Source organism: Trachurus japonicus, chromosome 4, assembly GCF_045865225.1.
Source record: "Trachurus japonicus isolate A0001 chromosome 4, Traja_1.0".
Classification (NCBI taxonomy): domain Eukaryota; kingdom Metazoa; phylum Chordata; class Actinopteri; order Carangiformes; family Carangidae; genus Trachurus; species Trachurus japonicus.
Genome location: NC_140910.1, coordinates 27,083,089 through 27,109,545, shown reverse-complemented (window position 1 = coordinate 27,109,545; position 26,457 = coordinate 27,083,089). Strand labels below are relative to the sequence as shown.

Sequence of the window (26,457 nt, the reverse complement as noted above, 5' to 3'; positions counted from 1 at the left end):
TTTATTTATATTTGATAATATTTTGCAATGATATAAAACACATCTTCTAAAATATAAGCAAATATTATAAGTATAAAGGTCAGACTAATGTTAAGTTATTTTTGAAAAATATTTGTGGGAGAAGAAAAAAATGTCCTAGCCCCACTGGTCTCCCATTGAGCTAACTGACCTTCAGTAGCCTACTATCTTGTTTTGTTCTTAGTTTGTATTTTCTTTTTTTATGCGCCAAAACACCAAAACAAATTTCTTGCATGTTTAAAAATGTCTTGGTAATAATAAACTAGACCGTGATCCTAAATAATAAGCTCTGATCCTACTTGGACATGTTCAGTCAAACTGTCAGTCAAACCTGTGAGCACCGTTTTACGACAGCTCGCTTCCGTTTCCGGCATAAACACACGGACGCCCGAGCGACAGCGAGAACATGAGAGGTCAAAAGTTATGATCCTAATCTTCACCGGGCACGGAACATAACACACGGACATGGTAGGTCGGACTTGTTATTTATTCTCTCGGAGGACAATGTGAAGAAACCGGTCTCCTGCCCCGGAGTTTGTCTGTTTATTAACGATGAACGACCATCATCCCGAGTGGCTAAGCTAACGTTAGCTTCACTCACAAACGTGCACGTTTCCAGCAGCAGGACGTAAAACCAAAAACCTAATTACCGCTCGTTGCACCGCTTTAATTAGCCAGTTAACGAGCTTCAACGTGAGAAAGCCACACATATAGTGCTTTTTAAATACATAACAGTTACGTAGCTAAAGTTAATGTGCGAGAGCTTAAGTTTGGGCTCTGTAATAGGCCACAACTTGGTCATGTGCCAGTTGTTTACATTGAGGTACAGTTGATAACTCTCCTTCTTCCCTCTCTCTCTCTATATTGCTCAGTTTATATGTATTGTATGTATATTATATGTATATGCATTTTTGTATTCTGCTTTGCTTAGTTGTGTATCTATGTTGTGAAGCACATTGAGTTGTCTCTGACAGAAAAATGTGCTACAGTATATACGGTAAATAAAGTGTCTTCTTCTACTTCTTCTGTCTGTCTCTCTGCAGGCCAGTTCCATGGTGGCCGTGGGACTGGCTCTGGCAGCAGCTGGATTTGCAGGTAGGTAACTTCCAGTTGATAACAATAAGGTAGACTTGTGCACCTGTATTCATCTATACAGGTGTTTCTTTTATTTATTCCACCCAAACGGCACCAGAAACACCTCTCTGTGTGATGCAATATGGTCACACATCAACACAAATTATTTTACAGGTGAAATGACACACCTCTGTAAAATCTGAACATTACAACCTTCATGAATGGAGGGTTTATGGAAGGAGTGTCGTAATAGACAGCTCTAGTTTTAGCTGCATGTACCTAATAAACAGTGCACTCCCAGAGCTGTTACTCACCCTCACAGATTAAGGAAGTCTAAAAACTCTCCTTATAGTTGTGGCCAGTGAGTCTCCTGTGTATTGTTCCAACCCAAATCAACTTAAATGTGGATATTTCGCAAAATAAGATAGATAGATCGGGGCTCCAGACTGCCCCTAAATGGGAGCATTTTGCCCCTAGAATTTGAGACTGTCTGATCTACCTGCACATGTGAAACCAGTAAATTTGCTGGGTTTTTTCATACTGGTACTGGTGAAATGTGGACACTACAAGGCATCTCAAATCTGGTTATCTGTCATTACAGGTGTCAGGTCAATGTGTGTAAGGATCATCAATTAAAAGGAAATGCGAATATGTGCTTTGCAAGTCGATTTTACGGTGTGCACCCCTAAAGTTTCTGCTCGCAGCTGAGGGAAATACATGGCACATACAATGACACAAAACATAATGAAATAACACTTGAAATACATAAAAGTAGTATAGCGTATAAACAGATGAGATCAGTCCAGACTCCAGAACAACAGTTTTGATCAAGTTTGGTTTTAATAATCTTGAACTCGGTGTGAGTCCTGCTGAAGTATCAAGTTGTTTGTCTCCCAGGTCGCTATGCCATGCAGGCCATGAAGCAGATGGAGCCTCAGATGAAACAGGTCCTCCAGAGCTTCCCCAAGACGGTAAGAAGAGCAACACACATTATAAATCTGTCTCCATACACTACTATGATACTTGCTAGATGCCCGGCGTCATGGTGAGCTGGTATCTGTTTATGTTGTTGCAGGCTTTTGGAGGAGGGTACTACAGAGGTGGGTTTGAACCAAAGATGAGCAAAAGAGAAGCTGCCCTTGTTTTAGGTGTCAGGTATGTGGACGACACAGCACTGAAAACCTTGTTATGACCACGACTATTCCCAATAAATAATAATAATTCACTGACGTATCACTGATGTTGTGTCCTCAGTCCCACAGCCAACAAGAATAAGATCAGGGAAGCCCATAGAAAACTGATGATCCTGAACCATCCCGACAGAGGTGAGTAGAAGCTGTGAAGGTTTCTATCGCAGGCAAACAACCTCAGCCTCACACAACCACCTGAAATAAGGAATCTCGATTCAAGTCCATACTCAAAACCCACCTGTTTAAGATCGCCTTTTCCCTCTGACTGTTGAAATTGCACGGCCTAATTTTAACCTGTTTTTAATCTTGTGTACTTCTATTGTTTATTTTCCACTTCTTTTATTCATTGTAAAGTGTCCTTGAGTGACAGAAAGGCGCCTATGAAATAAAATGTGTTATTATTATTACTATTATTATTGGCACTTCATAGAGCCGCAAATTAACCTAACAAGCTTGTCTTTGGATTCTGGGGGAAACAAGAGGTAGTGAATAAAGATCAAGACATGTTGGCATAAATAATCTATGTAGCATGACTGCACAGCAGGTTTTACAGACTGTATAATGTCATGATTTATTTGCCATACAGACGTTTCGGGTCTAGCCTTTCCTCAGTGTGATCTGGCAAACAATCACAAATTTTTGAGTTTTTATTTCTACCTCGTTAGGAATTCAGCACCCAGTTTTTGTTTTTGTCAATGTCAGTTGAGCGCCTTGTCTCCCATTTATAACAGTAAAATGTAATGAAATGCAACCGTGTGTCTTTGTGTCTCAGGTGGATCTCCCTACCTAGCTGCAAAGATAAATGAGGCAAAGGATCTGATGGACGGGCAGATGAAGAAATAATGCTGAAGTTCTCTGGTGACATAAATGTTAATTTTCGCACTGGCTCACACTGACTCAGAGATTACCAGACTTTTCTAAAACTTGATTGTTCGCAAATAAAATCACTGTACAAATTGTAAGTGTGGCTCAAACTCGTTATTTTTCTGTTTTAATTTATCTTTAAAAATGTTAATCTGAAGTGAGCCCATCCTTAAACAAAACTCATATTCCTGTATGTACACGGTTTGAGTTTTATACTAGAAACACACTCATCTTTGGAGCTCATCCACTTGATGTGACTCTACGCTTTAATCCAGGGTCACTGATATTGAAACTGCATATAGAGATTTCTTCACAACCACAAGAGGAACATAACAGTGAATAATATCTCATTCAGTGTTTTTCAAACTGCTGCTAATCTTTTCTTTTCAACTTCTACCTTGATTTATATGCTTATTTAATGGGTAGATTGTAATTTCAAAAATGTATTTTACATGTACAACATCAACTCTGAAGTCCTGTCAGTTGTCGTGAGAGGCAGACACAGTTGGATTTAGATCTACACAGAAGATCAAGTTTATTTAAGAACTACCTGCATACAAAACATATTGCACATCAACCAACCAGAACGATCCTTTAAAAAAAAGAAAAAAGAAAAGAAAAACAACATACTGGATGTCACAGCTCTCAGTAGTCCAAATTGTCATCTGTTTCCACAGTAACCCTTAAAGGTAACGTATTGTTTAGTGTCAAGAAAAAGAAGAGCTTCTCTTGTTTTTTTTTATGTTTTTTTTTTTTTAAATACTGTACATTTTTTAAATAAATAAACCAAATAAATCTCCTTCCTTAATGGAACAGTCATGACCAGTTTCCAGCCAGCCAGTCTCTGTGGAAGAACAATGAAAATGACATCGTCATCATCTGGGCTCGGTTTTCCAGAAACGTCTCAACACTGTGTCGGTCTGAGCTTTAACCACTTCAGCAGGATTACTGCGGTGATGGACACGTGAAGTGGGATTTTTAACCTCAGAGATACAGCACATGTCCTCCGAGTCTGTCGGTTTCTGAGAGAGAACAGGATCTGCATCAGTAATTACCTGAAATTTAGCAAATGAGATGTTTCCAGGAAACCCAGCACTGATGGCTACATCTCTGTCCAGCACTAATACCAGGCCAGTTTCCAGACTCGACTACAATCAACTTTTTCAACAACAACGAAAAAAAAAGGTTACGTTTCAGTGCAAAGACAACAACTCTTCTATTGTTTGTTTCTTTTCCAGACACTCCATAACATTTCTTCTATGACCGAAGTGGTTGCATATTGAAAAAACAAAGCAGCTAATGTCAAACTCCTCAACAGATATATATAAAGAATAACTGGACTCATTTGCCCCCACAAACATTAAGAACAGACACACCTGATTTTAAAAAGATATGCCTCTGAAATCCTCACAGGGTCTTTCGGTGTCGGCCTGTCGAACCTGCCCGTACGGCGCCGTAAAAGGAGGAGGCGGCTCATCTCGGTTTGACACAGAAATAGGTGGGAGGATTTCAGACGGTGTGCAGAGCCAGGCAACAACATGTTGAATCTACTCTCAAGGCACAACAGCTGATCACATGTATGTCAGACATACTTCAGTTTTCCAACAAACCTGTCCGTGTCTGCACCGTGGTATTTGCCCATGCAGAACATTTAAGTTACAAACTACTTCAGATGCACAAAACATCCTGATAAAAGGTTGTGGAAGCATCTGTCTTGAGTCCGCCTCGGTAAAAAGGCAGACTTTATTTATTTTTTTAATTTTTATTCTAAAACCCTGCTATGATATTATTTATACCAATAAAAAAGAACTGCTGCATTCATACCACAGTATGGGTTTGAGTGGAATCCCTGTCTGCGTTTTGTAAATACTGCAATCAGTCCGACCTCTCCCTGAGCTCTCAACGAAGAGTGGACTGAGAAGTTACAGCTAAGTAGAGATGTCTGTAAGTCTGTGTGTGTTTGACTATCTTTGGCAAGCTCATACAGGAAGAACTATTGTTAAAAAAACTGTAATAAAATGGATAGTTGGACAGAACACATGTAAAAGGTGGCAGAGGAGGGAGGGAGGAGGAGGAGGAGGAGGTTAGGTTTTAAACTTCTAAAACTTGCACAGAGAAAACAGGTTTCAAATATTTGCAAAAGTAAAAAAAGAACAGTGCTTGTTGTATTTAAATGTTTCACTTTTAAGGCTGCTCTAGAGACAGTGAGATTTAATTAAGTGCAGCCGAAGAAAGTTCAAATATTTGAAACCATTTCCTTTGCCAGGGTCTGACTAGGAAAGTCCGTTGACGACGGGCTGCGGGTTCGAGTCCTCCTGGTAGGAGACCTTGGCCGGCCTCTCCGTGGGGGCACTGCTGCCCTCACTGTCGGCAGCGTTGTTGCTGGAACCGTTGGTGGTTGCCGGGGCAGGCTGCGGGCTGTGCTCAGCGATGGCGTCCACCTGACCCTGAGGAGGAATGTGAGACAGACAAGTAATGAAGTAATGCACCTCTAATGCAGTCGAACAAAGTCACCGCTAAGACGCCAAGAAAAAAAAGGCAAAGAGGCAAAACGGTTCGGTTAAGTCCTGTAAATTCTCAAATAGAGGCTCGGGCTTTAATTTGCTTCAACTGCTGAACTGACCCAGCTTATATTTGAGACAGGCGACTATCCACAAGTTTCCGAACGTGATCTATGGTCAAAACCGGAAGCCGGTTTTGGTGGAATTGTATGTTATGTTTCCATGGTTTCAATCGTTGTCATAGTTGTGGTAATGCTGGCTTTTAACATGGATGTCAATTTGTGTGGTATCCATTGTTAAAAGCTGGTGTGATGATCCATGCGTTTTACAGATTTTCATTGAAAAAAAAAAAAAAAGAAAATCCATGCATTTACCACGACTAACGAAACCATGGAAACGTAAACATAAAATTCCACCGGAAGAGCAAAACCGGCTTACGTTTTTGACGTTCAGAAAAAGGTGGATAGGGGACAGGCTTTTATTTAATCTTTAACAGCAAAGATGGAAAATAAAATACTCTAAAATTGTTCTATTCTATTTTCTGTTTAAAAGAGTGAGAATCAAAGGAAATAGCCGGATCCAGAGCAGCATTCATTTAGAAGTTTAATCGTCATGGATTAAACCTCTTGTAAATAAATGCAGGGTTCCTACACATTAGAAATTTCCAAACTCCATACTTTTTCCAGACCCTAGTTTCCGGACTTCTAGGTAAAAAAATTCAAATAATTTGTGATATTTGAGTAAATAAATGTGCATAATATTTTTTTTTTTAAATCATGCAATTCAATGCAAATCAATGCCATTATGTAACCAAATAATTTCCAGGAGATCGTAGCTAGGTACAATAGCGTATACAAAATAATTAACCCAAATAACTTCAGATAAGACCAAACCCAGATAAGTATTAAGATACCGTTATTTCCATACAATAATTAGACTCTGGAGCCTATATACAGTTTGTCGGAGTTCACAACAGGCCGGGTTGGCACGACCGGACGTCGGTTCATAAACATACAAATAACTCAGGTCGGGTCGGACCACGGGCTTCCTTTCTTTTCTTTTTGTGGCCGCGTCCGGGCCGAGAATTAATGCTCATCAGTCCGGCTGCGTCGGGCCGTAGCAACTGTACAAACGGGCCATCATTCGGCTTTGAGAAGTTTTGAACATTCACAAGAACTGAAGACTGAAACTGGCTTCTACTTGCTCAAACCTGTAGCCAGACTCGGCCCAGTACAGGAGACCGGCGTCTATTTGATACCCGGCTTTTATTTGAGAATTTATGGTGATAAAGTTTAACAGGCGAACTGCATTTATGAACAAAGTAGCACTCACCACTTCCTTGTTCTTCTTGTGGTCCTTGGTGGTCATCTGTCTGCTCTGAGACTCAGCCCTGGATATGTAGTCGGCCACCGTCACTGTGCAGACGAGACAACAGAGGAGAGAACACAAAAATAAAAACGAGACGCTGTGAAACTCAGCAAATCTGTGTCACATGTTCAGAACATCTCGATTTCCACAGTACGTCTCGCACGTCCTGTACGTTAGTACAACATAAACAATGGTTAGAAATGTTCACACCTGCGCACACGCACACACGCACAGTGACAGACCACTGTGAAAAAGCTAGCATGGTTGTTGGTTTTCAGAAAAGCTTCAAAAACTGTGTGACACAGAGCGGAGCCTGTGTGAAGAGCTTTTCACCAGTTTAGATCATGTTTACTGTGACACACAAGACGACACGGACGGACAGTGGTGTAAAGAACAGGACAAAAACAAGTGAAGGCCATGTTCATTTATATATGAAATAAATAGGGGTGTAACGGTATTTGTTCGGTGCACACAGTCATACGACGAATATGTCGAATATTAAAAAAAGAAAGAAAAAAAGTCTAGTCCTCACTCCAATCCAGGTGGCGGTAATGAGCCTAAAAGCTGCCAGCAACTGTCATAACAGACGAAGAAGAGAAGTGATGAGCGTGTAAAGAAGTTAGAGGAGCCGTCTGCCTCATTGATATCACCCGTGTGGCTTCTCAGTGAAGCACAACGGTGACTGGTCGACCGGACCGTCAGCGATATTTCACGGATGCGCTGTGCGTCGCTAGAAACGCATCAAACACATTAACGCATATAAGGCGGCATCACCCCGATATGTCAATCACGGGTACGAGGAAAAAGACAAGTTGTGTGCAACAACTTATCTTACCCCCACTGCTGCTGGACCAGAAACATCACCAAAGCAACTGGCATCCAGCCCAAATTAACTGTGTAAACCAACACTGATGATAGTTTCTGTTTTTTTTTTTATAATAGTTGCCAGTTGTCAAGCGCAAGTTTTTTTCCTCTAGAATTAATGAATGTTATTACGAAGCCAGCAAAAAAAAAAAAAAATCTGGCACAAGAAAAAAAAAAAAAAAATCTGCCACAAGACAATAATAATAACATTTTTTTTTTTTTTGCCCGATTTTTTTTTTGTTTTTTGCTGGCCCTAATACTCCTTTGTATGTTATTATAACACTCCTAATGCACTTGTTTTATTTTTTATTCTCTTTATTTTTTTTACTTTTATAACAGAATATGGTTTTTAGTTTTACATTTAATTAGTGTCTGTTGTACCAAACCGTTACACCCCTAGAAATATGAAGAAGATGGATACTTCCACTCTGGGTAACGAGCAGTGTGTGTGTGTGTAGAAACACAGCAAACTTTATTAGAAAACGCTGTTTTGTTTGACAGTAGTCCACCAGCCATGAACCAGATCACCCAGTTGATTGTTGTTTAGTATGTCGGAGGCAACACAAACACAAACACACAAACACCAGGCCTGGTGCACAACTCTTCGTGTAAAAGCCATTCAGCCACGGTTACCTGGCTGCCTCTCCTCGGGCTGGCGGATGCGGCGACGTCGACTACGGTTACGACGCTGAGGTTTAGCTTCTGGGTCATCTGGGGGTGTTGGGTCGTCACACAGTGAGTGTCTTTAAACTACTCTGACTTCTATCTCACTCAATATGGGACTTGATGCGCTGCTTTCTGCTCAAGTGCTGCTTTGCTTATCTGACGTAATGTCCACATCATGTGCATGTGTGTGTGTGTGTGTGTGTGTAAAACATGTAAAAAGTCCATACCTATTCCGTTTTCACTCATCGAGGCATTGTCCGACTCGCTCATGCCGTCCATCAGCGTGGCGTCCTCGTCTGTTCTGCGTCGTCGGGACCTCCTGCGCCGGTTTGCCGGTATGTTGGACTCGCTGGCGTCGGTGTCGGCTGTCTGGTCTGTCTCCGTGTTCGTCTCCAGGACTGCGTAGGCATGGTTGTCCTCGTGGTCCAGAGGCCCTGCTGCAGATTCAGAAACAGGTACAAATGTCTCAATTCCCTTATATTTAAAGGGATAGTTCGACATTTTGGCAAATTGGCCCATTGCCATAATCCTTATAGCAGTAGGTTCGTTACCTTTATTTGTCGGTGCAAGCTATTTTTAGAGCGGCAGAGCAGAGCCGCGAGCTGCTCAGAGCTACACTATGGAGGCTAATGGGATTTCTTGGTTTCCCTCATCAAACTCATCAAATACACAATCCAACAACTCCAAAACGCTCTGGTGGACAAGTTGTGACCTGCACATTCACCACACTATGAGATAACAGCTTGCACCGACAATTAAAGGTAACAAACCTACTCCTAAAATTATAGAGATTATGGCAATGGGCCAATTTGCCAAAATGTTGAACTATCTCTTTAATCAGTCTTTATTCTTCACACTGTTGCGTCCTCTAGTCATGGATCTTACCAGAGCTGTTGCTGTATCCTCTTCCTCCTCTTCCTCTGGGCCCTCCACGGCCTCTACCCGGGCCTGGCCTCCTTCGACCGTCTCTGTGTGGCCTCGAGCCTCTCTCCCTCTCCCTGAAGGTCAAAAAAGACAAAATTGCTCACTTGTAAAGTAAATGGAATACACAAAAAATAAATAAAAATCCTCCGCCAAATGGATTGCTACATGATACAAGACTGTGGGGACGACAAAAAAGACTTATTCTTGCTGGCCTGACTGCAGCTAAGACATTAGTAGCTATGAGGTGGCTTATTTTTTATTTTTGTTTTTTTTTTTTTACTATTGTGGCTTCTCTTATTTCTCATCTTCTCATTTTTATGTCGCTCACTCTGTTTTGTATTTGTTATCAATAAAGTAAAGTAAATCTTTATTGTCCCAAAACGGGCAAATGGTGTTACAGCATGGTGCTTGACATTTAAAGACACAACAGACACAAGGGTAAGAGAGAGGAAGAGACAAAGAGACGAAACAGCACCACTGAACAATGATGACAGGTAAAACAACAAAGCCACAATAAAATCGATACAAAAGACTCTAGATAAAGACTCTTGTGGCAACAGTTTTGCCGTCTCCACAGATAAGAAAGAACAATTAATCAAATTTAAAAATACATGAACATAGTGAAGAAATAAATAAATAAATACACCTCTTGGATTTAACGAAGCTAACTGGTCAGAGCCTCCCATTGGATAATTACAGCATGGATGATTATGTTTCAGCTGGCAACAACTTATTTAACCCTAACTGATGATAACTGACTCATTTCTTAAACAACCATGTTGTGGTCGTGGAGAAGATGTTAATCTGTTTCAGAAGGGTCAAATTATTGGCATCAAGCAAATAAAAGATCTAAGGAGATTACTGAGATTACGAAAACTGGGTTAAGAACTGTCCAACGCATTATTAAAAAGTGGTGAACCATCATCTTCAAGGAAGAAATGTGGTCTGATGTGGCCACAGAGTCCAGACCTGAACCCCATTGAGAATATCTGAAAAATTAATGCAACTCTGGACGGAAATAAATGTTGTGACATTGCAGAAGCTTATTGAAACGATGCCACAGCGAATGCGGACGGGCAGTGTACATAAGTGCATAAGTGTATGAGTGTGTGTGTGTGCGTGTGACTATCTCCTGTCGTTTTCAAAGACTGGAAAACAAAACTAAAAATTTGACACAATAAAATAAAACAGAAATCACCTGTCCTGGTCCTCTCCTGCCAGGGACCAGTCACTGAGCTCGTCCTTGCGCTCTGAATCGGTCTCAGAGGCGTTCGACTGCTCGGAGTTGGTGCCTGAAATCAAGTAGACAGACGGAGAGTCATTTAAAACAGTATCTGACGGTGTGTAAGTTGATAATATTTGACTTTAAAAGGGGTTTCTACCATATCCGGTGCTGTAGCTGTGGCCGCTGTGGCCTCTGCGCCCGCGCCCGCGACTGTTGTAGGAGCGAGTGCCATGCACGGAGGATGACGAGGCGTTGGCGCTGCCGTCGGTGTTGTACCCTCCTCTCTCACCGCGCTCTCCTCTCTCGCCGCGCTCTCCTCTGTCACCGCGCTCTCCTCGCTCCCTGTCAGACGCTCGGTGGCCCTGGGTGATCTGACGGAGCTGTTCATCGATCTGCATCCGCTCCAGACGAAGCTGCTCAACCTCCTACGGGGGAAAAAATAAACAGGAAATGATTAAGAATTTAAAAAGTCAGACAAAAGGAAAAGAAAAGGATGATTGTAGCATTTGCTGTGAGGGTTTTTCTAAGCGCTCATCACTGGATACATGTGCATACTCATCATACACACATCTAGGCTGGCTCCCTGTGTACAAATCACAGTCTGCCTCAGCTCATCCTGTAACTGCTGGGTCTCCGCAAGAAGCTCCGCTACGTCCTACACACACAGTGCAAAACATGCAAAGCACCAAACACACAGCACAGGACATGCAGACAACACAGGACACACACTCAGACACACACACAGTGCAAAACACAAACACACACACACAGCACAGAGCAGCAAAATGATCATCTATACAGATTAGCACAAGCTTGATTAGTCAGATGGCATTCACAATGGAGAATAAAACAAATAAAGCTGGAACAATGATCATGTATTGATGTTAGGTACCAGACCAGTTGTGGTTGTTTTTCTTCCCTGTGACTGTGACTGATTGAGCCGTTACCCTCAAAATGGAATAAACTCTAAATGATTTGTTGTTCTTTTGAGGCGGTGAAATGTCGCTTCGATTCACTTAGAACAAAAACCTACGTTGTGACCAATCAGTCACTGTCACACAGCGAGTCTGGCAGTTTAATGTAGTGAATAAATGATAGCGCTGCCCATAAAATACATGGTTGTGTGTTTTATGTGTTAATACAACCTTTAGTAAATGCTTAGTGTGAGTTATTTGAATGTGTTTATTATTGTTTAATGGTTTTATATTTTACCCTATGAGAGCTCACATTGAATGCGTGCACATAAACATTAAAGCAGTGTTAGTGTTCAGACTTTAGCTGAGATTATGAAGCTGAGAGCCAAGCCAATGTCAGTAAGGCTGATTATTCAGTCCCTCCAGAAAAACGAGATTATGCAATCGCATAATTCAACGCATAATCAGCGCATAAAAGCGCATAAATCGCTGATTTCCACGCAAAATGCGCGAAAGCCCTGCATTTTCCTTGCAAGAAAGTCACATATATCTTCGCTTAAAGTTGAAAAATGTTGCGTTTACTTCACACAGGAGCATTTTCCTCCAGTTGCCTTGGAAACGTTATGAAATGACGTCATCAGAAAGTGATTCAGGAGTTGATGCAACTTTACGGTTGGAAGATTGCAGTTTTTTGTTACCAGTTGGTTAAATGATACGGGTTTCAAAAGCCTTACAGTTGTAAGTATATTAGTATGTACATTTACGTACATACAGCAAAAGATTGCACTTTGTGCATTGGAAGCACTTATTTTAACAGAAGATGTCTGTTTTGTATAGCTACTTGTGTAAAACAGGAAGCACACATTTTATTTTATTATTTAATTTATCCATTTTTACAGAAGTTGTAGCGTATTCTTTTCTTATTCATCAAACCGCAGTTTTTGCAAATTCCTGAAATTTCATCGCATAAAGTTGCATAAATATCCCGCATATTCCATCGCCTTGTATAAGAAAACATGCCACATAACCAAGGATTTTTGCCCGCAACAATCACAAAGAGACTCCGCATTTTTCTGGAGGGCCTGATAATTATTACAACACATGCAACATTTCATGCTGCCAAACTACTCAAATGTTGTTTTCATGAAGCTGTGACCTTGATTAAAGAAGCAAAGATTTGGCAAAAGCATTCACAAAATGCACACACACACTTTCACACCATTCAGCACACACACACACACACAGACTCAGGTGTCCTTACGTTGAGGTATGAGATGTGGTACTCCAGCAAGACCTGAACGTTTCCAATGCTCTCCTTCGTCCCAACAAAGGTGAAGGGGACCATTCCCTGTGTCGACAAAACACGAAGAGCACAACACACATGTTAGTATGGGCCTGACTGAAGCCAGAGGAGAAAACCTCAGGTACCAAACCGGTGACGGTGACTCGACACACGAGCAGCTTCACCGGCTGCAGAGAGACGGGCTGCAGTAGCAGGCTTACTTCCTGTCGCGGCTGCTTGTTGTCGTTGTCTCCCTCTATCCGGACCCTCACCACGCCGGACTTGTCCACAATCTCCTGGATGACCTTCCCGTTCTTGCCAATCACTTTGCCTGCGGACACACAGCAGGAAAAAAAGTTGATAAAGGCCTGCTACCTCGTGACAGCTGATACAGAGGCATCAAAACAAGAACAGGTTTTTAAAAAAGCAGCTTCTTAACACCCACATTAGTCACTCACACATCCCACACTCTCTGCAATGTCAAGTATAATATCAGTAAAGATCTCATGGCAGGTTATCACATCTGTCTTATCTACTGTTACCACTGCTTGTCATTTTGTTTTGCAATGATAATTTATTATGTATGGACATTAGAATAGAATAGAATATCTTTATTATCACTGTCACATCATGTACAACGGAATTTAAAATGCCAAACTAGACGGTGCAACCATAAAGATAAAAAAAAAAAGAGATAGACTGTAAATAAGCATTAAAAAGAATCGCTAGGTGAAACAAAACAAAAATAAACACACAACCATACATTCCATTCACTGAAGTGCACAATCCCACATTGCACAGTGATTAGGTTTCGGTGGTATATTGAGTGTGGTTATTGCTGTGAGGTAGAAACAGTTTGTCCTTGTCCTGTTCAAACAGGTGAGAAGTTTCTTTTATACGGTTCTGTGCTTTTTTTATATCAATATGTGAGTTGTTTAATGCATCAGCTGCAGCACATATAATTTCATTGATTCATAGATTTTCTACACAACAGCAATAAAGACTATCTATCTATTCTATACATTATAATTTTTGATGTGTGTTTCTATTTTCTATATTTTGTGATTATTCATACGGTATGTACACTCCTTTTTGATACATTAATGAGTTGGTACAGTACATTTAGATTATGCATTTGTATCTCATTATTGTAATGGGTCCTAATTATTATACTTTTTTATGATCTACATTATGTATATTGTCTCCTATCATGAGAGTTGACACTTGTCAGATGATGGAATTTGTATTACTCTTTATATCTTTTTCATGATATTTATGGTATTTGTATGTACTTGCCTTTTATAGATGAGCTTGCAAATTGGTACTTGTATCTCATTGATTGATTGATTGAGTGTCGGGCTGTCAGGATCAGGATGTCATTCACCTTGTCTATTTAAGCAGACACCTGATGACAATCAAGAGCGAATCTGACCCTTCTGTTTTTACTTTTGATAATAAATCTTGTCTATCCTACTGTATGTTCTAGTTTGCACTGGGAGGCTGGCTGTCCTGTGACTGCTGCTAGTAAACAGACGTTTGGGGGATTTACAATCAATCTCAGGCAGGAAATGTGAATGTCTACATACCAACCAGGTTCCTTGGCACCTGGACAGAATCCTCCAGAAACTCCAGGAAGTTTCTGGCCTTCTTCACGGCCTCGGCTGTCTAAAAGGCAACACAATACACACATCAAATCATGCATAATCATCAGAGAGTAACTTACACTTAAAGGACAATTCTGGGCAAATTCAACTCAACGAATCTGAAGATTTTCAGTTTAATTGCTCATGTTTTGCGGTTGTTGTGTCTGTTGAGTCAAGAGTTGATATTCCTGTGTTTATGACACAAACGGTAGCTTTTCCCACTGCACCTGAACACACCGAGCACGGCAACTTGGGTCTAGTGCGAGACTCCGGGAGACTTTGAATTAGATCTAGTTTTACAAACATGTCGGCTTGCTTGAAGTAAATAAACTTCTCCGTGCATGTTTGAGTCGCCATCTGACGCTGTCTGTGGAAAAAAATTGCGGCTTTGAGGGCTGGAAACAGCCTAAACAGCGGAACTTGCATCCGCTCCCATTCATTGCTGCCGTGGCGATGCGGGGACAGACACAACTACCGCAAAACAGGACCAATTAAACTGAAAATCTTCAGATTCGTTCTTTTAGACCTAAAATGTTAGGAAAATACACCCCTGAGTTGAATTTGCCCGGAATTGTCCTTTAAATCAGCTCAACATTTATCCATCGACTCCTTCTCCTCCTCCTCCTCCTCACACTCCCCCTCCTACCTCTCCATAAATCCTGAAGGTGCCGGTCTCCTCATCCAGCTCGATGGCAGTGACGCCTGGAACTTTACGAGCTTGCTGGATGTTGTTGCCGTGGCTGCCGATGGCCAGGCCCATCAGGTCCGGTCTCACCACAAACTCCTCCTGGAAGGACGACACCAGCTGCCGGGAGCTCTGGAAAAACAGAGACCATTTGGTTTATAGTTAATTTAATCCTTTGAAGTTTCACCATCATCAAATCTCATTTTATAGCCCTGACGTACAGAACAAAAATGTATCTTTAAATGGTTGTACCAATAAAAAATGTTGTTGTTTTCAAATGCTCATTAAAAGAAGCTGCTTCTTGAATTTCTATTTAAAGGAACATTTGTGTTTTTCTGTAAAACTGTAAAAAACACTCCACAACAAAGACGAATCTACCATCCAGCTACTTCATCTTTACTACAAACTCTTCTGCCGTCACTTTCTCCTCTTTCCTCTGACGACCTCAACTCCAAAAAGGGTTAGGGTTAGAGTTAGGGAGGGAATGAATGGAAATGCACAAAAACCTAGTTGTAATGACAAAAATGTCGTTTATTATACAGTATGTTTCTCCATCGCAAGTGAAAGTTGCTAATCTTTCTGTGTCTTCACTGTTGTGTAATTTAATGTTATATACGATCATGTAATTATTGATTTCCCATCATGTTACCTCGTTGACAAACTGACTTTACCAGCTGCCTCCTCTAAACGTCACTATCTGCCTATGTGACCTCCACCTGCAGGTCATCACCATAACTAAACCAAACCGTTTTCATCACCAACCGACCTCCAGGTGTTTCGTAGCTTCCTGGTTGCGTGACATCAGCAGCAGCTTGGTCCTGAGGCTGCGCAGGTGCATGTCACTCAGCAAAGACACACGCTTCACCGTCGACTCGTTGGTGGACTGAACACACACACAAAATAAAAGAAGGGATTAGCAACAAATGCTGAGCAGCTCCTTTACTAGTGGTTGACTACAGGATTAACACCTACCACGATCAGTAGCTGGCTGGTCTCGGGGCAGTATGAGATGCGACAGGCTCCCACGGCTTTCTTAAACTCCTTGTGGGCGTTCTCAGCCTGGCACCTGTGAAACAAGATCAATTTAACGTCTTTAACAGTTCAATCTTAAACTTAACACATTGTTTCCTCTCATATCTGACATAGAAACTGCAGGGAACCAACCTACAATAAATTAGTGATGTGTCATTAAAGGGATAGTTGAACATTTTGGCAAATTGGCCCATTGCCATAATCCCTATAGTCATAGCAGTAGGTTCGTTACCTTTATTTGTCGGTGCAAGCTATTTTTAGAACGGCGGAGCAGAGCCGCAAGCTGCTCAGAGCTACGCTACGGAGGCTCGTGGGATTTCTTGGTTTCCCTCATCAAACTCATCAAATACACAATCCAACAACTCCAAAACGCTCTGGTGGACAAGTTGTGACCTGCACATTCACCACGCTATGAGATAATAACAGAACGTTACGAGACGGAGTTGTTTTAGAGGTAAATGCAGAGACTGCTTGCTGAAAAACTGCCCTCGACAGGAACACGCATCAGCGGTTTTGCATGAATTTACATCGAAAACAACTCTGTCTCGTAACGTTCTGTTATTATCTCATAGCGTGGTGAATGTGCAGGTCACAACTTGTCCACCAGAGCATTTTGGAGTTGTTGGATTGTGTATTAGATGAGTTTGATGAGGGAAACCAAGAAATCCCAGTAGCGTAGCTCTGAGCAGCTCGCCGTTCTAAAAACAGCTTGCACCGACAATTAAGGGTAACAAACCTACTGCTAAAACTATAGGGATTATAGGCCAATTTGCCAAAATGTTGAACTATCCCTTTAACTGCGAAGCCTGTAGAAGCAGCATGCACATCCCAAAAAATATATAAGACATGGGTGCCAGACAAAATATCAGAACATAAGGTCTGCACACCAGAAGTATTAACTGAGGTGATAATAAATATAAGCTTTGGAGCTTACATTTGCTTCAGCTACTTCTGATGTGCAGACTTTACTGTATGTTTATATTAACTGCAAAGAGCTTGAGGTTGTGACTTTAAGGTGTGTTGCTGGAGTAAACATGCTGCACGTACGCTTCCTGTAGATCCTGAGGGACAGGGACAGAGCACTTGACAAAGGAATTCTTAGTGATGGCCTTGTTGGGGTTTACTGGACGCAGGCGCTCGAAGGTCACTATCTCGTTGTAGGTGGCGTCGCAGGCTGCATACTCGATCACGTAGAACTGAAAATACAGAGAGGGTTCAGTGTGTAGCATAAAAACCGACAGCTGTTGTTCAGAAAAAAAATTTCAGACATGTAAAAAGAAAAAAAAAACAGACATGTGAGAATAAAGCAAAGCAAAAGGCTAAATGGTTTCAATAAATAAACATGTTGGAAAGTACATTTCACTGAATAACATAGACATGTGCAAAAAGGAATAGGCTGAAGTGAATACTTCTTTATGCCTTACTTCCAAATTAAATCTTACATTTGTGTCGTTCCATATATGTTCAAATATGAGAACGTATTATATAAAAGTATACACATCCACATACATACCTCACACATATATTAATGATACAAACATACAGTTACTGAAAATTAATGCACTTTTACATGGGCAAAGCATATTTTCAATTGTTGCTATTTCAGATACAACATCGGCAAACAGACTGATTGTCATGTAAATATGGAGTGTGTTTTGTTGACATGTGTCTTTTGTAAAGAATAATACTCACATCTCCCTTCATCATGCGAACTTTAGCCAGCCACCAACCACAAGGCTCCTGATCATTGGCTCTGGAGAGGATCTACCAGGAGCGCACGCCAGCGTTAACACAAAAGGAAGGAAAAGACGAAAGATTTTACCCATTACATTTTTACACCTGTATTGATACCTTCCTTTGTACATGTGTGAATATTTTTTTCATATATTTTTGGGGTTGTATAGGTACAGTCGTGTGCTTGGTTTTGCATTTCACTGCACTATATACAGTATCTATCTATCTAAAACAAAAAAGACAACATGATTGTCCTCCTCCTCCTCTTTCTTCTCCTCACCTCCACCTCCTCGCCCTCTCCGATCTCCTTCTTGGCGTCGGCGGGCGGTGGCAACCTGACATCACTGAAGGGCACCTGGCGTTCTGGCTGCCAACTAAAAAAACATAAATAAAAAGGAATCATTTGCAACCTTGTTAAAACATGTTTATGTTTTTGAACGTGACATGTTTCATAACTGCTGCTGGTGGAAGAGAAACGTACTTGTTCTCAAAGGCAATGGTGAGAGAGTCATCGTGGATATCTTTGACAAAGCCCTGCAGGACAGACGGAGGCACAGACACAGTGGTTAGCACTTATAATGAGCTACTTATTCAAGTTACACCGACTACACAGGACAGACAGGATACATAACGAGCTGACTTTCGTTCTTGAAGGAAAATATTATCTTTGTGGAGGACTTGCATACAAAACAACAACACAACAACAACAATAATTTACATATACAGTACAGTGTGAGGTACAGAGCGGTGAGAGCTTTGAGTCCTCAGACTTAAATCTCAAAAATGTCGCACAACTGTTCCCCAGTATACCGAGCTATATTCATCTCAACATATGTTCTTGGCAATCTTGCTGTCGTCAGTTTCCTTATACGCACAATATCATATTCACTTTCACGTTACGTAGTTGACACAGAGACTTGTACACAAGACTGAGATGATGAGTGTAAAGTGATTTTGTATCGTGTTGTTGATGATCAATTCATTTGATATTTGCCTGAAAAATAACTTTAAACATCCAACAATTTAATATATTCAGATTTTGAAAAGTCAAATTTACAAAACACAAAGATATCAGAGTAGAGCAAAACTGTAATGAGTCTATAAAGTCCCTAATTATGAGAAAACCGGAAAATCACAGACGCCGCCCTGATGATACACTGATGATACAATGTGTTTTAATTATCAAGAATATGAAAATATCTGAAAACATGTTCACGGGAAGAACAGAGAAGCAGCTAATGCAAGCATCAAGAGCATGTTTCAGTGCTGCAATGCAAAGTGCAGGCGACGTGTTGTCTCTTACTGTACATTAATATTTAATAGGGGTCTGAGCCAACGTTTTACTTGTGGTAGACAACTAATTCTGTTGATTGAGTAACACAGATCATCATTTATCAATGGTTAGAGCAGCATAAGTAAAGTCCCTATAAGAGACTTCAGAGGTAATGAAGTGCAAGCTACATGTGACATGCAGAAAGTGACTGAGCTGGTATTTCCAGATAGATAGATAGATAGATAGATAGATAGATAGATAGATAGATAGATAGATAGATAGATAGATAGATAGATAGATAGATAGATAGGCTGAAAAGTGCGGAATAAAAACATAGGTTAAAATAATTAGTTAAAATAAAAACATTGCACAGGAGACAAGAAACCAGGACAGGCAGTCCAGTAATTCATCTTAACTCAAACCCACACACACACTTCTGATCAAACCACGGCTGAAAATAAAAACACAACAACCACTAAAAGTCAGTATTAACTCGTACTATACAGTGTCATGCAAAAGTTTGGGCGCCCCTGGTCAAACTTTCTGTTAATCAAGTGGAAAGTTAATCAAGTGGAAGATGAAACGATCTCGAAAAAAGGCATAAAGTTAAACATGAAACACTCCTTTTGCAATATTTTAATCAATATCTGTGTATTGTTTTAGTTTTCTACAACTTTACAGTGAAAAGGGAAACAAAGCATAAGAATAGGAAACCCAGGAGACTTGAGCTCTCAGATAACTTTGACCAAGGTATCAGACAAGATATTTACTATGTACACACTGTGATAGTTTCCAAAGGGGGGGTTACTGGGTACACTGTGCAAACTATACTTCCCTGTCATTTTGAATGTAAAAGATGAAAATAAAAAATATATATATTGCTAAAATGTAAAGGGAATGTGCCAACTGTAACTTTATGCCTTTTGGAGATCATTTCAACTTCCACTCCCTGAACTGTTCACATGAACAGACATATTATACCAGGGCAGGGTGCCCAAACTTTTGCCTGATGCCACCGTGTAACTCCGGCGTTTCAGCTCCGGGCAAGTGGCGGCCAGAGTTGTGGACAAAGTGACTCATGAGGGCTGAACTGACACAGAGAGAGGCAGGGAGGAGAGAAGCAGAGAGGAGGGAGAGGGAAGGGAAGGGAGGAAAGAGAAGGGGGTGAAGCAAAGTGAATAGAAAGATGAAGAGGGGAAAAAAGAGACGGGGGACTATTACCGTAGTTTAGGCAGCAAGTCTAGAAATAGCCCCTAAAGTGTGCGGTATCAGTGACCCTACCCTGACATGCCAGCTGGTCAGAGATTGACAAGGAACAGCTGGCTCACACACACATACACATAGCTCAGGCATGATGAAGTATCAAATAATAGACAGCGACAGGCAGACGAACACGGTGCAGTTCAACAAGAAATCACTCAATATGTCATATTTCTGTTCATTTATTTTATTCTTTATCTATTTACTTGATTGGTCCTGTTATTTCATGTATCCGTGTTCCGTTACTCGATGTGTGTGTGTGTGTTATAAATGCCCAATAAAAAACAACAAGGAATCACTGTCACAACTGACCACAGTGCCTCATAAACATAACATACTTTAACCAGACAGCTACACGGGTCAACGTCTAGAGTTATTTAACACCGTAAAATGACAGCTACACCCCGCTCCTACCCATATCCACATAATGATGCACTTTGTTTTTATTTTCAGTTTCACTGTTTTCACTTTTAGCCACATCTTTTTCTGACGTCACCTAGCAACTTAGCAACTGCTAACTTTTAGCTCGGACCAAGGTAAAAGCGAGACCAATAACAGCTTATATCGGTTATATATTCGGTTATCTCAGATTAGATCGTGTGTTTTCCACCCTGGGTGTACATTTAAAAGGCAGAAAGAAAAGAAAGAAAGTGGCACAAGGAGGCGAAGACTGGTCAGCGGTGCTAACTTAGCTTAGCTTAGCATGCTAACTCTGAGCTAACGGTGCTAATGCAGGCTAAAGACAGACGGTTCACGGGTTTCGGAGCAAGTCTGAACATGTGGCCGGAGTCTGTGAGACTTCACCTAACCTACCTGATCTTATGGCAGCGTATCGCGTGTGATAAGCCGGTATTTACCTTGTAATAAGCCCCGTTGGAGCCACGGACCTCCACCGCCAGTTCTTCCATATTGGGACACGCAAAGGATGCTGGGACGACAGGTGCTCCTTAAAGCATCAGAGAAGCAGAGAGAAGTCTATAGGCAGGTGACAGGTGAGAGCTTTGGGGATCCAGTTACAATAGAAACGGGCTTAACTCTTCTAAACAAAAAGTCAAAAATGTTTCTTTTCTTTTTTTGCTTTGTCAGTTAAAATAAGCAATGATCAATCTACTGGAGAGTTTGGTGGAAAATGTGACTGTGTAGGTTTAGTGGAGTGAGGACCCAGAAAGGGCTTGTAATTAGACATCTATTTTTATTATTTAAGTTCAACACATATTTTCCTCTGCATACAGTTTGTGTAGAACCATACATTTTTCCTGCACTGTAGCTTCAGCTACATAAAGATAAATAAACATAAACCAGTCCCAGTCTGGTCAGATGCGTACATGAACTGATGAAGCCTCTTGGATGAGAGGTGAAACGTCTTCCTAGACAAATAACCAAGTCCAGTTGCCTTCTATTTAAAATTTCTTTGAGACATAAACATAAAATAGCAGGCAACACTACATACAAACACACCACCAGAATGATATCCATATCCCAGGCCATGTCAGAGTCATTTATGCTACATAACAAAGTGAGGACCATTGAAGCTCAGTCCAGAAGGGGCCCACAGCATCCAAAACTGGCTGGAATTAAACATTCATAAGGTTATATTATATCATGTTACAGTTAGCATTAAATAGTAAGACATTGCCTATAAGTTTTCTGACTTTTTAACATTTTTTATCCTCTCTGTGTTTAGATCTGATAGAATCGTAATCTAAATCACCTTTATTAGTAGAATACTTTAAAAGAAAAATCAAGTTACAGCATGCTACAGCAAGGCCCACAAGTACCATGAAAATGTAGGCTACATGGAAAGAGACTTTGCTTCGGGCTCTGTGAAGAGTTCAGGTCGCTCTGCTCTGTTTTACAGGTGTGTGTGTGTGTGTGTGTATGGATCCAGTCCAATGAATCCATTCTCTGTCACCGTGTGGTCGCTGTAAAATGCAGGTGAGCGCAAAGTCAAACAGAGTGATGACATTTGTCCTACGGTGAAGCGTTTCTGGCCTGATGAGAGTTCAGTCTTCCAGAATAATAACAGCAGGAACAGTATGGGTCCCTGAATGGACTGATGGGCATGAAAACAGTGGGAGAAGCATGTTGCATGGACATCCTGGTCACCTGATGCACCTGAACAGAAATAAAACTAAAACACAGAATAATAGTAATAATGATAGTATGAAACTTGTCCCAATACCCAACATCAAACACAATATCAAAACTCAAAGTTATGTTAAGTACCAACAACAAATGTAAAGTAAAATACTTAACTATTATTTACAACTAAACAGCCCTAAAAACTGTAGGCTACTTATCAAAAGCAAAGAGAAATTGTATCAGTGGGTGTTATAGTGCACTATTATGTCACATTAATGTTTTTATTATACAAGAATTCATGTTTATATAGTTGGGTGACCAATGATGGATTCTAATGTTTAGTCCCCTTATCCTTATCAATCTATAAACTGTTTATGGTAAGAGAACCTCATCAGGATTAGCTCAAATTGATGTCCTCAAATGTCTAAACCTCTAAATTACTATTCAAATTTGGTTAGTATTCTGACATTACACACATTACACACTAATAAACAGTTGAGCTCACATTTTATTAAGCTACCAATGGGTGTTTTTTCTTTTCTTTTCTTTAGTTTTGTAGTGAAAAAAAAAACTTAATTTGTAAAATGAGGTTTCTGTCAAATGAACTAAATCAAGTATAAAGCACGATATAGATAATACTTCAGATGCTAGTAGCACACAGACCTGTATTAACTGTCCTGGATGCACTGATGCAATACAATGAAGAATCACCATGCTCACCTTTGTTAGCACAGCTGATGCACTGAAAGCAGTCAAATCTGCAGCTGGATGGATCTGACAGTAGTAAACTGGTCGGCGCTGCTCTGCAGGTCACGTTTTCTGTACTTTTAATCTTGTGACTTGGAAGAGCAACATATCGACATAAACATATCAATTGATGCCGTCTTTAATGTGCAGATTAGAGTACTGTAACATGCTGCATGCATGCTAATGTTACTGTAGGGCCTATTTCTGTCTCAATTTACATTTTAAAACATATTGTAAAGTTGCAAATCAGACTAATTTTAGCAAACTACTATTATTCGACCTGTTCGGAGGCGGACAAATAACGTGATGCAGTGTGAAGGCTGTAAATGACAACAATAAAATTTGACATCCATCCTCATAACTTGTAATATCAAATGTACTCTTACGTCTATAGTGTGCACTGCAGGAGATGGATGACTGAGGCCTTCATGCACCCTGTGATCCAGAGCTTTGTTACTGTTGAGCTTCAGGAGACAAACACATGCGCTGTGCAGTGTAGTAGTAAGTCAGTCAGTCAGACATGGAGCGGCTTTTAGAAACAGCCACTGTGACACCTAGTGGTCAACAGTTACTCTCCAGGGGGCTGCTCTATCTATCTGCTTCACTGAAGACATTTACTCCCATCTGGCACCACCATAAGACTCAAAAAAACTCAGTGTTTCTGTGTGAAATCACACTGGGTATTAATTTTATCTTTATTTCTAAGGTTTAAATAAAATTCAGATCATTTTCATCAGCATCTTTCTTTGGTTACAAGAAATGTCTGAAGCAACATTCAATTTAGTCATTAATGGGTTAAAAAAAAGAGTAGGGTTATGTCAGGTCAGAGTCAAATGCAAAAACTCATCACATCATGGACTGATTCATTTGACAGGTCTTTGGATTTCAAGATTGTTGCATGGCGTTTACTAAATCTATAATGTTATTAATAGTATATTAATTGTGATAATATGTGAACAGTTAACATTTATATTTCTACTGTAGTTATGATAAACTAAAACAACTTATTTCCCATCAATAACTCAAACCCTCTTAAACTGAATACACCTGTATCGCATTGTATTGTTGTTTAAGAGATCAACAGGTAAAGCATGTGTATTTCATTGTATTATTTTTATTAAAGGTACACTTGCTGTTGCGATTTAATACGTGTTGTCTACATCAGATATCATTGTTTGCCACTGTCTCCATTATCACAGAGTTTTCTCAGACTTTATTCCATGATGACTTTTCACAGAGCTTCATGGACCGTGTCACACATTTAAGAAAATAAAACATAAACTGAGATCAAATAAACTGAGAATGACATTTGCTGTCTCTGAATGTAATTAAATACTAATACGTAAATAATTAAATGTGCAATTAAGCAACAGAAAATAAAGAAAGAGTGCTCTGGTTATTATTTAATACCAAGAATACACTCTTACCAGAAGCATCGTGTAAAATAAACACATTATTATGACAAGAATAAATAAATCGGTGACAATACAGGAGCAGCATGTGAGACGTTTCAGGCGTTCAGATTTACTGCAGTGGCTACATATGATAAATGTAATAAAAAAAATGAAACAATGCAAACAGCTGCACAATTAAATAAAGATAAATTATTGCACACAATAAAAAAATACAAGACTTTCTGTGCGTTGAAGGACGTTTACAGGCGTTGTTGTTTGATGTTTTCTGACACTGTGATGAAGCAGAGATGCAGACGGCGCAGTGTGGTCTGTTGGCTGTGTGTGTGTGTGTAAGTGTGTGTGTGTAAGTGTGTGTGAAGCTCAGTGGTGAAAATATTCTGCTTGGTCTGAAGACATTACCACAGACCCTCACAGTCTGGCTGATAGTCCGTCCTCACGTTCTGATTTAAACCAGTTTACCAATTCCATTATGCTAAGCCCGAACACTGGTTGGGAAAATGATGAACGATTATGTGAAACACATAATCTCCCTGCTGCACCATCATTGCAATATGACAGCCAAATTTCATTCATCCTATCCAATTTCTTCCTTATTTAAGGAAAGAAAATTACTGGTCCCAGTAATCAGATATGTAGCGAGGCTGTGTGCAAGAGTTAAGCCCACTCCCATTAGGCTTTCTGCCTTTGCTCCTGCTGTAGTCACACACACACACACACACACATATACACACACAGGAAGACAGATACACATGTTCCACACGCCTGACCCTCCTCAGTTCTCACATCCCCTTTCACCCGTTTCAAGGACTATTATTTGGCCTTGATATATTCTCTACAACATCATGCGTTAGCGATGCCAGTTTGAAACACAGTGTCCCTTAAGTGGTTTAGAGAGCTGCAGACAGGCAGTAGTTCTCACACACACACACATATACACATACACATACACATACACACTTCAAACTCTCCCCTCCTCATCTCTCTCTCTCTCTTGCTCTCTCTCTTTTCTGCACAAATGTTCTTTCTCCAAACAACAACATCATTTTTTCTTTCTTTCAAAATTAGCCTGCATTTGATAAGAATGCAATTTTTGTCTCTCTGTCCGTGATTATCCCTCTAACAAAAATCAAACGTAATGATGAGACATTAGTTGGCACCGATATTCATTCATTCATTCATTCGCCTTCTTTTCTCTCTGTGTATCTATCTACCAGCGAGCTGCTGCTGCTGCTGCTGCTGCTTCTATATTAAACACCATGTAATTTATTGCTAATACACTCTTAGGAGGCTGCGGTGTCACAAACAGAGAGAGAGAGGTGTATTGAGCCTATGACTGTTTGTTCTCCTCTCCACACATGCCTCCTTTCTCTCTCCAATCGGGAATGCATTATAGGTGTAATTGAAAATTAGTAGTACATCTTTTTTTTTTTTTTTTTTTTTTGTCGGGGGGTAATTTATGAGGCCTCATTGTTCCTGTGTGACACCTCCAGGGCCTGTTTCTAACAAGGAGCCTGGAGAGCAGCGAGAGGCTTTCTGCTTGCCCAGGCCCTGCAGCAGCACTCTTTTCCTGCTTTGTCACTAATTGTGGCCTCCCCTCTCCACTGAATTGTGATTTGGGTAAAAGAGCTTGTTGGCTCGATGCAATGAAGCTGCCGGTGACGCTCTCGCCATTATCAAAGATACTCTTGATCTTTTC

General features: G+C 40.5%; 2 protein-coding genes across 10 annotated transcripts; one reads left to right on the top strand and one right to left on the bottom strand.

Annotated features, from left to right (window-relative positions):
- Positions 1-419: 419 nt before the first annotated feature.
- dnajc19 (DnaJ (Hsp40) homolog, subfamily C, member 19) lies at positions 420-3,253 on the top strand. The gene is made up of 6 exons (XM_085775054.1): positions 420-486; positions 1,062-1,113; positions 1,990-2,063; positions 2,168-2,247; positions 2,347-2,417; positions 3,055-3,253. The coding sequence occupies exons 1-6, from the start codon at positions 484-486 to the stop codon at positions 3,123-3,125; spliced, it is 351 nt and encodes a 116-aa protein (XP_085631180.1). The 5' UTR covers positions 420-483; the 3' UTR covers positions 3,126-3,253.
- A 400-nt stretch (positions 3,254-3,653) lies between these two features.
- fxr1 (FMR1 autosomal homolog 1) lies at positions 3,654-21,437 on the bottom strand. Of its 9 annotated transcripts, none has more exons than XM_085775044.1 (19): positions 21,375-21,437; positions 18,466-18,518; positions 18,265-18,358; positions 17,943-18,014; positions 17,298-17,446; positions 16,191-16,284; positions 15,985-16,101; positions 15,180-15,350; positions 14,477-14,555; positions 13,112-13,221; positions 12,870-12,965; positions 11,263-11,349; positions 10,852-11,119; positions 10,668-10,761; positions 9,431-9,543; positions 8,773-8,982; positions 8,513-8,590; positions 6,980-7,062; positions 3,654-5,593 (listed from the first exon to the last, which is right to left on the bottom strand). In XM_085775044.1, the coding sequence occupies exons 1-19, from the start codon at positions 21,423-21,425 to the stop codon at positions 5,420-5,422; spliced, it is 2,193 nt and encodes a 730-aa protein (XP_085631170.1). In that variant the 5' UTR covers positions 21,426-21,437; the 3' UTR covers positions 3,654-5,419. The 9 variants fall into 9 exon arrangements, with proteins under 9 accessions (XP_085631170.1, XP_085631171.1, XP_085631172.1 ...); XM_085775045.1 differs by having other exon boundaries at positions 12,870-12,962; XM_085775046.1 differs by having other exon boundaries at positions 12,870-12,956.
- Between the last annotated feature and the right edge of the window lie 5,020 nt (positions 21,438-26,457).

Coding starts and splice junctions, on each gene's coding strand:
- dnajc19 (XM_085775054.1), top strand. Junction 2,064..2,167: donor TCCAGAGCTTCCCCAAGACG/GTAAGAAGAGCA, acceptor ATGTTGTTGCAG/GCTTTTGGAGGAGGGTACTA. Junction 2,418..3,054: donor CCTGAACCATCCCGACAGAG/GTGAGTAGAAGC, acceptor TTTGTGTCTCAG/GTGGATCTCCCTACCTAGCT.
- fxr1 (XM_085775044.1), bottom strand. CDS start 21,425: ATGGAAGAACTGGCGGTGGAGGTCCGTGGCTCCAACGGGGCTTATTAC. Junction 9,544..10,667: donor GCAGGAGAGGACCAGGACAG/GTGATTTCTGTT, acceptor TTTGACCTTCAG/GGAGAGGGAGAGAGGCTCGA. Junction 8,983..9,430: donor AGGATACAGCAACAGCTCTG/GTAAGATCCATG, acceptor CTGAATCTGCAG/CAGGGCCTCTGGACCACGAG.